Genomic DNA, 12,350 nt, shown 5'->3' with positions numbered 1-12,350 from the left:
AATTTTAAAAGAACAAAAGCAAAAGAATGAAATCGGGGAATTAGAAGTTTGTTCTAGTTCATGTTTGTTCAAGCACTGTGACAAATGCCGAGGCAACAGCCATGAATGAGACAGGTATGGTTCCTACCTGCTACAAATGGAAAGAACACGACATGTGAAGAGCCTTGACACCCATATGATCACTGATGAGGCCAAACTCCCTGAGTATCCCCGCTAAAGACTCCCTTGCCCCAAACTAAATAATACATTCAGATAATTTCCCTGGGTTGCTGGAAACACAGTTGCTATTTCAAGGTCTCACATTCCAAAGCTATTCCCTGGACCCTCTCTCATTCAGTTGGTTATGATATGAAATGTCCCCAATTCCATTTGGGCTTTTAAGAATAAATAGAAAGTTTTCACTGAATACTTTCATCTCTTCCTCTTTTTACCTTTTCCATCCTCTTCAGGATTGCGCATTACAGCTCGCAGTGTGTGGAAATAGCCACTCGCTTCTTTGTATCTGTAGTGCAGTCGCATGCAGGAGAACTTTGGCTTACCAAAAAGAGTGGGTTCAGGGCCTAAAATCCCAAATGAATATGTATAAAGTTAAATCTTTCACATAACATTTTCTTCTATTATCTTCAAAAGACTCAACACATTTTTCTTCGTAATATAAATGACAGCACACAAAATACAAACTGCTGGTGACCATTTGGTTTGATAAGGCCAGAAGAACTCTTTCAATTTCAATCATTTAAGCTTTCTTGATCCCTGGGGTAATCTTCACAAGGTAAATAATAAAAGGAACACAGTTATTATGATAAGACTATATCCATCACTAACTATAACGAATAGAAAGAAAGTTCTAAGAAGTAGACAGCTTGGAATATCCCTTTCTGGTTTCTAACAGATGTTATACTGGTCTCCAAATTCCACTGTAAGAAGAGCCGACATTTCTGCCTTAGGATTTCATACCTATTCCCTAGACCTCATCAAAATGCTACTAACAACAAATGGAAAATAATAGTGAAGAAAAGCATTTGTAGGTGAAACTTAAACCAGGTACTTGCTTAAATAATTTGACCCCCTCTTGGAAACAACAGCATTTGCTTTTTATGACTTGATTAGTATGTTAAAACTTACCTATTTCGATTTTTTCCAGGTTTTCTAGACTTAATCGTTGATACTGGTTTACTTTATCAACTTCATCATCATAACTAGATAAAGGGAAATGAAGTTAAAAGAGGACTTAAATCAAAAGCATATTTGGCTTGTCAGGGAAGGCATAATAGCTGCAAACTGTTACATACAGTTAACAAAATCTTCCACAGCACATACATTCTGGGGTAAAATGTTAAACATAAGAACTATGTTAAAAATTAAACAAGAATAACATATATATAGTTCAATAGCTAAGGGAAAATAAGTTTATAGATCTAACAGTTAAAAAAAGCAACTACGGCCGGGTGTGGTGGCTCACAACTGTAATCCCAGCACTTTGGGGGGCCGAGGCGGGTAGATCACGAGGTCAGGAGTTCAAGACCAGCCTGACCAACATAGAGAAACCCCGTCTTTACTAAAAATACAAAATTAGCTGGGCGTGGTGGCGGGCGCCTGTAATCCCAGCTACTCAGGAGGCTGAGGCAGGAGAATCACTTGAACCCAGGAGGAGAATCACTTGAACCCGAGAGGCGGAGGATGCAGTGCGCAGAGATCATGCCATTGCACTCCAGCCTGGGCAAAAAGAGCAAAACTCCGTCTCAAAAAAAAAAAAAAAAGTAACTACAAGGTTAAAATAATTTTTTATAAAAACTCATATAAAATGAAAACAAACCTAAAACCTAACCTACAAGGCAAACGCGCGCGCGCACACACACACACACACAGAGAGAGAGCAAGAGACAGAGGGGGAGAGAGATGGAGGGAGAGAGAGAGAAAGAGAAACAAACTATGTATTTGGGAACAATACAGCTGTTAAATCTGATATCCAAAATCAAGAATGAAAAATCCATATGATATATGCCAACAGGCATCTGGGCAAATGACTAAAAAACAATAGTTTACACAAAGCCAAAAATAAATTGAATATTTACTTAGTAAATACAAATTAGAACAATTCTGGTAAGGTGTGAGGAAACAAGTGCTTGTATTTTGCTACTAGCACTGTTCATTGAGAGTCTTTCTGGAGATCAATCTGACAACAAACCACAAAAGTCATAATTCATCATACCCTTATAACCAAAGAAGTGCGCAGGCGCATGCACACACACACACACACACACACACACACACACGTGTTATTGCATAAAGACAACCGCATCATTCGTAGTAACAAAAAATTGTAAGTAATTTAATACCTAACAGTGAGGAAAAACTTCACTATAGTAATGCAAACAATGATATGTGGTCATTAGTGATAAAAATGTATGGAATACATCAAAACCTGGGAAATATGTAGGAAATAACACCAAATGCCGAAAGAATACACTATAACATAAACATACTAATTTAACTGTAAAATCTTGCTTTCAAACCGATAAAGATAAAAGGAAGTTAGAATGACGCAGCAGTTATATAAGACAAAGGGGTTCAATGAAGTTTCATAAAATACATAACAAAACCATATTCTCACATTTTTTTGTTACGAATTCTAAAAAGAAAATTTACTCAAGTTTAAAAAACAAAATCAAAAGCTTTAAATCAATACGCAACTTACTAGGCCACGTAGTAGGCAGAGTTAGAAAGCAGTAACAGCACATCCACATCTCTGTGAGTAGCATCAATGAGGCTAAACAAATATGACACAGGAGATTAAGTATTTTCATTTTCATCTGCATTTTTTGCCAAGCATATTTCTACAGCAGAGCTACTTAGGACAAAAAATTGGCCAGGGGGAGGGAAAAAAAGGTAATCAATGAGTTCTACTGCAGTTAGATGTAATACAAACTATCCATTTGAACAGCCTTTAAAAAACAAGGAAAAGCAGATGTGGGAAGTGAGGGATGGAGAGTAAAGAAAGGCAGCCAAAGGAGGAAGGAGTCCCTCAGGAAATGGGATAATTTGAGGTGGGGGAGTGGTGGGATTGGAGGATGATAGAGAAGCAGTTAAGGGAAGAAGAAAGAAATACGTGAGAGTAAGAAGGGAGAAATCATCTAAACTATCTCACATTATCTAATCTTCAAAATAACACACTGTACATTCAGGATATCTTTACGTTCATGTGGAATGCATCTTTTGAAAGACTTTTACATGAATACAGTATTTATGAGCAAAAATGGAACAAGTCCAAGCTACTTTTGCATTTTTGTCATAGATTATTTGGCTTTCAATAAACAAACACTTCCTTATTCTATTTTGCCATATTTATACCCATTCTAAAATCAATGATGAAAATAAGAATTAGAATCCAGGTAGTGTTCATGAACCATGAAACCAAAACTACAGTAAAATGTACATCCTTGTAAAATTACCAATAAGAAAATTCTTAAAGTATAAAATCTACAAATAATTAATAACACAGGCAGAATCTGAATTAAGGTCAAACTTTTAGTCTAATATTAATCTAACAATAATAGCCTTTCCAGCAAAATACAGAGATGTTTCTGCATTCTTATGCTGGTCTCCAAATTCCACTGTAAGAAAGCCGACATTTCTCCCTTGGGATTTCATACCTATTCCCTAGACCTTATCAAAATGCTACTAATAACAAGCAGAAAATAATAGTGGAAAAAAAACGTGTATTAAATCTGCGTAAGAATGAGGTCATTGTTTAACAGGTACTGCAGCGAAGGATTTACCATAATCTTAAACTGCAGTTTTTTACATCAGAGACACCTCGTTGTAGCTTGAGTCTAACAGTCTTAAACAACAAATTCACCTCAATTTGCACGTACAATAATATATCAAAAAATACAGCAAATGACATAATGAGATGCCAGGACCGGGAACACACAGATCGATTCCAGGAGCCAAAATCTGAGCATTAACCAATTAACCAATGGGAAAAGGAGAACGATCCAGGCAGCTTCATAGAGAATACCACCAAATAACACTGTAAAATGTTAAGTTTTACGCATTGATACTTACGTGCACTCTGAAAACTGTTGCTTGAGCCAAGCCATAAAAATTACGTCACGACACATTTTAATATGAAATAAATTCTACTACTAATTACAGTGTTACTTTCATCCTAGCTCCTATTTTGGCATTAATATTTACATCAGCCAAACATGATCCCCAGTCAAAAACATTATGTCCTTAACAAAAAGCACTTGGCACGTAACAGGCAGTCGGAAAATGTCAACCCTCCCCCCACCCCCAATTTTACTGGTCTTAGCTGCAGTAAATATTTAATTCCCTCCCCACCCACCCTTCCCCCTTTTAAAAAAAAAAAAAAAAAAAAAAAAGCACGTTCAATACGAACAAGAAACAAGACTAAAAACCCTTTAGGTATTTCCCCACCCCCCACGTCTGCAGCTCTGAAGAAGCTGCTCTATTCGTTTTTGTCTTCCCGCCACTGGGGCAAGCCCTCCTTCCACACTATGAAGACGAAAATTGCCAGCACCACATGAAGCCCGACCACTGCGACAATGGTCGCATAAAAGCCGCTGTCTTCAGGGGACATCAACATCAGACTTTGGAAAAGAAGTAATTTGCAGGAAAAATATAACCCCACAGGAACTTTAACCATAAGCCCTGCAAAAAGGAGAAAAATCTTGAAAGTCATAGCCACAACGCCCTCAGACTTGGGCTCGGCTGCTGCGGCAGTGGCAGCCCGCTGCGCGGTAGGCGGCCTGTGAGAGCGCGGCATCGTCAGTCAGTCCGTCCGTCTGTCCGTCCGTCGATGCCTCGAGGCTCAAACAGCTGCCTGCACCCAACCTCGCGCCTGCAGCGAATGCGGCGAATGCGGCAACTGCGACGCGGCAGTGCCAAGTCACGCCCAGGGGACACGTCTAGCTTCCGGACGCCCACTTCCGGCCTCGGCTGGCGGCCAGTGCGCATGCGCGCTCCATCCTGCGCATCTTACGCCTACAAAGGAGAGCACAGACCCCGGCCCGGCGGGGGAGGGGCGCCAGGGTGGCCACTCCCGCGAGAGTTGGCTGGCGCCTCCGCCTTCGTCAGGGACAGTGCCTGCGGCTGGAGAGGGCGCTGGCGGGCCGGGCGAGGGTACCGCGCCGAACGTCTAGCCCCTAGGCCATTGCATGCCTAAGGGACAGTGGCTGCCGCGTGCCTGGCCACTCCATTACCACGGCTGGACCGGGCAGTCGACCTGAGCGCAAGGAAGCAAGTCGAAGCAAGTTGGCAACACCACTTGGCTTAGCGGAGAGGCGAGGCGGGCCCTGCAGGTCCGTGGTTTCCTCTCCAGTCTCAGAGCCTCTTTCCCGCTGTCGATAGAGTCGGGAGTTTCCTGCGATAACGGGCGGGAAAGGACAAGAAAGGCAGAGAGGTCGGCCCTGGCCACGATGGAGTCTGTCTAGGGTAGCCCGGACAGAGCTGCGCTCAGCCTTGCATGGGAGAAGGGCCGGGACAGGCACGGGCGTGCTGGACAGTTCCCGGTTTCAAGTTCTCTGTATCCGGCGCCCAATGCCCTAGGCCGCGACCCCGCAGCCAGGCCTACTTCCCTGCTGGGACCGCGCATTTCCAAACTGCTTGCCTGTTTTTCCACCAGATATTTAAACGCAGCTGGGACTGCAGTGAGGTCAGTGAGGTACTGGTCTCTGGTACAGATTTTAAAGGGTGTCATTAATTTTGTCAGCAAGACAATTGGTGCAATATTTTTTAAAATCAAAACTAATGCAAAAATATGATAAATATGATGGACAAAGCATCAAACATTTAAGATAGAATACATCCCTGTAGTTGCATAATCGTACCTCACTCACTTGACCCTAATCCCAACCCTGTTCCCAACAAAACTTCATTTACAAATCAACAACCCAATTAAAAAATGGGCAAAGCGTTTGAATACATGTTTTTCCAACTAAGACACAGAAATAGCCAACAAGTACAAAAAAAAAAAAATCCTTAACATCGTCTGTCATCAGGGAAATCCAAATCAAAACCACAATGAGATACCACTTCACACTAAGTAGGATGACTGCAATTAGAAAAAGAGGAAAATAAGTGTTGGCAAAGATTGGAGATATTGAAACCCTCCAAAACTGGAATGTACTGAAATACATTGCTGGTGGAAATGTAAAACGGTGTGGCCACTGTAAAAAACAGTTTGGCAGTTTCTCAAAAGTTAAACAGGATTATCAGATAATCTGGCCATTTCCACCCAAAAGAACTATTTAATAGAGACAGGTGTTCAAACGAAAACCTGTACACAAATGTTCATAGCAGCACTATTTACAATGGTTAAAATGTGGAAATAACCCAAATGCCCATCAACAGAAGAATGGATGAACAAAATGTGGTCTATAATGAAATACTATTCAGCTACAAAAAGGAATGAAGTTCTGACACATGCCACAACATGGATTAACCTGGAAAACATTATGCTAACTGAAAGCAGCCAGTCACAAAAGGCCACATATTATATTATTCCACTTGAATGAAATGTCTAGAATACGCAAATGCAGAGACGAAGTAGATTAGTGGTTGCTTAGGGATGGGAGTGTGGAGGGTAGGGAAGTGACAGCTAAAAAGTATGGAGCTTCTCTTTGTGGTGATGAAAATGTCCTAAAATTGACCATGGTGATGGCTACACAACTCTGAATATACTACAAACTATTGAATTATATACTTTAAATAGGTGAATTATATGGTATATGAATTATATGTCTCAATAAAACTGTTTAAACACACACACATATTCCAGGAGTGGACGGTTGAGGCACGCAGGCAGTGAGAGCAAGTCCCCAAGTCTGAGAGCTGAGCCTTCCGCTGCCTGGCTCTCCAGAGACCCACACCCCCACTGCCACTTCCAGGGCCACCTCTTGTCCTCCACCAGGGGCTTCTGTTCTGGGTCAACATCTCCAGCTGAGCTGATGGACTGTACAGAGGTTCTATAGCAAACTCAGCCCAAGAGCAGGTTTCCAAATCTCTCATCAAGAGAAAGGGAAACAGAGCACTGCTGGGAAAATCTTTAAGCCTTGCAGTAAGTAGAAGAAAAATATCGGTGGCAAATTCAAAGGAATCTCAGCAGTATTATTAGAAAGAATCACACCCACAAGACAAAGACGTGCCTGTACGAAGAGGAGTTGCTAAACAATTCTCTAATCTAGATGGAAATGCAATAGTTACTTTGAAAACTCAAACAGCACATGACACCCGCTGTCCACCGAGAGTAATCCATAATCCATGGGACAGGAAAATGTAGGAAGAAGGTAACAGTTCTCTATCTGAAAAAACATCACCTCTAGAAGAAAACACTTGAAAACCATTCTGAGAGCCAGCCCCTGCTCCACCTCCACCAGCTCCTGGTATGCCCCAGTCTAAACCCCTAAACCACCTGGCTCTCCAAAAGGGGCTCACAGTGGAGCCAGCCACAGGGAGATTAAGTGCCTTCCATTAAAAAAATACCAAGACTCCTGGTAGGCAGGCCTCATCCTGCTACGCAAGCCAACAAGGAAAACATGTGACCTGAGAAGCCGTTGGCTCCAAAGCATTGGCTTCACTAGCTCCTACATCCACCTCATGCTGTCCCCCAACCTTCAAAGGAACAAGTGTCTAGCAAAACATTAACCACGGGGACCACCAACAGCAAGGAAAATCTAGCAAGCAGCCAACACCTCAACCATCGTGAGATGCAATCAGTCTGGCATGGTGAGCTTTACAGGAGATCTTTCCGGAACAGAGTGGAGAGTCTCAAAATTTAGCAGCCATGCCTGTCTCCAAAGAGCAGACCACACACAAATTCCACAAGTCTGTGACCCTTGTGTCCTGTGTTCTACCTCCTCCTCTTGACAATTAATACATCATTCCCTCAGACACTCCTGCTGTCCTGGTTAGTGATGGAGCTCCCCTGCCCATCTCTGCCTTAGACCCAAGTCAGCTTCTCTGGACTGAAGAGAAGCTTCAGTCTGTCTGTCAACAGACAGAACTACTCTGAATCAGACACTGGTTTAGACATCAGAGAAGACAACATTTTCACAACCAACAATACATCAGGAAAGATAGCACCTCAGCTAACGATTCCTACATTGATGGGAAAATCTTCAGAATCTTTCAGTGTCCCAAAGGATGAAGATCAAAGGGAATCACTGGGCCAGTGACTCTGTCGGGTCTATTTTGGATACCAGTGACCACAAGGAAGAAGATAAGGATGGCAGTGGAGGCTCTGGCACGTAACACAGGTAAAGAATACTCTCACAATCATTCTTGGCAACTGACCATCTAAGAATCAGAGGAAAAAACACTGTGTAGCAACATCTGAGCAAGAGAGTCAGGGAATCTGACAACAAATTGGAAAGTAACTGGGAGACTTAGAGGCCCCCAATGGAAGCTATCCCAAAACAATAAAGAAGTAGAGGGCTTGGCACAGTGGTTCACACCTGTAATCCCAGCACTTTGGGAGGCCGAAGCGGGCGGATCACAAGGTCAGGAGATCGAGACCATCCTGGCTAACACAGTGAAACCCCATCTCTACTAAAAATACAAAAAATTAGCCGGGCCTGGTGTCAGGCGCCTGTAGTCCCAGCTACTCGGGAGGCTGAGGCAGAAGAATGGCGTGAACCCAGGAGGCGGAACTTGCAGTGAGCCAAGATCGCGCCACTGCACTCCAGCCTGGGCGACAAAGCAAGACTCTGTCCAAAACAAACAAACAAAAAAGAAGTAGTAGAAACAAGAAACAAACATACAACTAAAAGGCAAACTCAGCAGAAAGCTCAGCCTGAGACCCACAGTGGGGCAGCTGCAAGCCCTGGACCAGGTTAGCATCTAAAGACACAGCAGCAATAAGGATTAAACAAAATGAACTTAAAGGTTTCGTTGTCCATCTCATGCCATGTGAGCCTATCTGGGTCATCTTTAGGGGTAGCCCCATGTGCGGAAAACCTGATAACGTACTGAATGCATGTGTTTCAGCTTCACTTGTCGTGAAGGAAGAGTGGGCAGCTGCTTTTTGGGGAAGAACTCCTCAGCTGTACAGCCCAAAGGCAGCAATTAGCAACAGGAAGGATGCACTGGCCCTTGCTGTCTAACACTTGTCACTGATGGTAAGTTACGTGTGACTGATGGTAAGTTATTCTTCATTGGGAACTTTATTATTCATTTATTTATTTATTTTGAGATGGAGCCTCACTCTGTCGCCTAGGTTGGAGTGCAATGGTGTGATCTCGACTCACTGCAACCTCCGCCTGCCGGGTTCAAGCAATTCACCTGCCTAGGCCTCCCAAGCAGCTGAGACTACAGGCACGCACCACCATGCCCAGCTAATTTTATTTTTACTAGAGACGAGGTTTCTCCATGTTGGTCAGGCTGGTCTCGAACTCCTGACCTCGTGATCTGCCCGCCTCGGCCTCCCAAAGTGCTGGGATTACAGGCGTGAGCCACTGCGTCCGGCCCTAGGAACTTTAACTAAAGAAGATGAACAGAAGATACTCACTAGCTTCCTGCTATCGGAAAGTCAAATTCTATAGTGCTGGATTAAAGAAAAACAGGAAATGCATTTACTGGGCACTGGACAGAGGTGGGAGTCAAAAATCAGGAAAAAAAAGGGAAGCATTTCATCATGTTAATGAAGAAAAGAAAACTGAAGCACAATGTCATTTCTGAGGCAGATATTTGGTAGCTGAGAACTTAAAAGATTTGAGACTCTAATCACCCAATGGTGACTTTTTTTTAAGAGACAGGGTCTCATTACATTGTCCAGGCTGGTCTTGAACTGCTGGCCTCAGGTGACCCTCCAACCTCAGCGTCCCCAAGCACTGGGATTACAGGTGTGAGCTACTGTGCCCAGCCAGTGATTTAAAGACCTAATCCTAGAAGACTATTCTTGTTTCACCATAGTGTTTTTTTGGGGTTTTTTTTTGTTTTTGTTTTGTTTTGTTTTGGAGACAGGGTCTCACTCTGTCACCCAGGCTGGAGTTCAGTGCTGCAGTCCTGGCTCACTGCAGCCTCAAATGCCTGGGCTCAAGAGTTCCTCCTACCTCAGCCTCCCGAGTAGCTGGGATTATAGGTGTGCACCACAATACCAGGCTAATTTTAAAATTTTTTTGTAGAGATGAGGTCTCAAACTCCTGGACTCAAATGATTGTCTTGCCTTGGCCTCCCAAAGTGCTGGGGTTATAGGTGCAAGCCACCACACCATTATTCATTATTTTGATTAATACAATTGCCAGAAATAAGTATGTTTTTATGAATCTTTGGCAAGAGGCTTCTAATGACTCTTAAAGCATCCTTACCCAAACTTTGTTGCAATTTACATTTTTTAATACTCTTCACCCCAGGGTACCAATTTTCCATAAAAATTACAGAATTGGAAATCAAATCATCAAGTGTAATGTGACCCTACAAAATCGTAGCCAACACTAGAAATAAACCTTTTGGTTTTTCCCAATTTTGATTATCCCAAAGTATACACAAAAATACTTGACTGAAGAAAGATGATATTGACAATCATGATATTGATACCCTCTTAAAAATCTAAGTGCAGTTAAAACTCAAGGAAAATGCAGGTGTGCTGCCAGCAGTTATTTCTGAATGGGAAGTAAAAGTACTCTTTTTTTTTTTTTTTGGTGCTACATTAAGTTGGATTGCTGCCACTAAAAAAAAAAGTGAAGGACATGAATCAAAATAGCTTTACCAAATGGCTTAAACAGACACAAAAACCTTCTGCTAGGTTGTGTGTGAGGAAAATTCATCTCTTATTTTTAAAGTCCACATATCATATCCATACATAACAGTATTCACTATCAAAGTGAAAAAAATCCATGAGATTAATAGCATGGGATGTTTCCCTATGAATCCACAGTCAACGTTTTTTATTCCTTTTAATACATAAATACTATCTTTAATTGTACTTTCAAGCACATTTTATGCCCCTCTTACTAAAAACACACAAAACGTGTAAGATAAGATCGAACTAGAGTGCTTTATTCTTAAAGCTTGGGCTACAATTTCCCAAAATGTTTCTGATTTATAATATAAAAGATTATGATTTTAGATTTCAGCCTAAAGGCAAGCATTCAATCTAGTGGATAAATTTAGATCCCGCTATTCATTGATATTTTGAAGAATCACTTGAAACTGGTTTTTGTTAAAAAAAAAAAAAAAAAAAAAAAAATATTAGTTGACCTATTTATTTTATAAAAGGCCAGGACCACTTTATAACCAATAAAAATACCGAGCCTCACTACACCTCTTGTTGCACTCACTTATGTGCATTAATACAATAAACCTAGATTCTAGGGCAGGGAGTGGGGAACCCACAGCCAGCTGCAGGCTGTAGTTTGGCAATTTGAATTTTGTTTAATCAAATACTGCACTAAAATGTTTTTCTTCATTACCAAGTTTTTTGAACCCCCTTAATTTTGCACTCAAGGCAAGTGCCTCAGTCAGCTTGCCTCACTACCAGCTCATATAGGAAATAGCCACGCACCATGCATCCATGCCCACAGCTTTAGGGACAACTGCCAGTGTTAATCATGACAACTTCCCAACATCGGCTAAGCAAGCTGGTCACCTGGACACCACTCCAACTCACCTAGGGTCACAGTCAATGAGGGCCCAGCCCCCATGGAACTTCTCATCATCAGGCAGTAGTAACTTCATGTAACTTTGTAAGAGCTGGCTAATTAGTTCCTGGTGGCTTCTCTGATTTTCCTTATGCAAAGCTTCATGTTCTTTCTCCTTCGTAAATATGGAATAAAGATCTTCTGTCACTGGAATGCCTTGCATCAAATCTAGGGTGGAATTGTTAATATCTATCATCATTTTAGTTTACTAATATATTTTTAAAAAACAAAAGAGAGTGTAAGACCTAAAACTGTAAAGCTCTTGGAAGAAAACACAAGCATAAATCTTTGTAACCTTGGATTAGGCATGATTTTTAAGATATGATACTAAAATCATAAACAACAAAAGAAGATAAAACAGACAAACTGGACATCATAAAAATTAAAAACTGTGTTTCAAAGGGCACCATCACAAAAGTGAAAAGATAACCCCTAGAACAGGAGAAAATATTTACAATTCATCTATCTGGTAAGGGACTTGTATCTAGAATAAAGAACCCCTATAAATCAATAATAAAAAGTTAAGCCAATTGTAAAATGAGCAAAGATCTGAACAGACAAGCTAACTTCCTCTTGGTGGTGCATGCAGCGCAGCCTTAATAAATCATTATAATCCCATTCCCTATGGAGTTATTCTTCCCTATCTCATTGTTTCATGGGACAATGACACTCGAGGAGGCTTCAGCG

At 41.7% G+C, this 12,350-nt stretch overlaps 1 protein-coding gene across 5 annotated transcripts in view; it reads right to left on the bottom strand.

Moving 5' to 3' along the window:
* The window catches only part of INPP5F (inositol polyphosphate-5-phosphatase F), a 138,377-nt gene that overhangs the window by 5,498 nt on the left and 120,529 nt on the right, over positions 1 to 12,350 (bottom strand). For 4 of the 5 annotated variants that reach the window (XM_054521417.2, XM_054521418.2, XM_054521416.2 and 1 more), the window contains 4 exon segments: positions 11,633 to 11,831; positions 2,699 to 2,770; positions 1,126 to 1,199; positions 432 to 560 (listed from right to left, as the gene is read on the bottom strand). In XM_054521417.2, the coding sequence (XP_054377392.1) occupies positions 432 to 560; positions 1,126 to 1,199; positions 2,699 to 2,770; positions 11,633 to 11,831 (474 nt within the window). 5 annotated transcript variants of the gene reach the window in all.

The sequence above is a fragment of the Pongo abelii genome, chromosome 8 (assembly GCF_028885655.2).
Source record: "Pongo abelii isolate AG06213 chromosome 8, NHGRI_mPonAbe1-v2.0_pri, whole genome shotgun sequence".
In the NCBI taxonomy this organism is placed as follows: domain Eukaryota; kingdom Metazoa; phylum Chordata; class Mammalia; order Primates; family Hominidae; genus Pongo; species Pongo abelii.
This window is presented reverse-complemented; position numbering and strand designations above follow the sequence as displayed.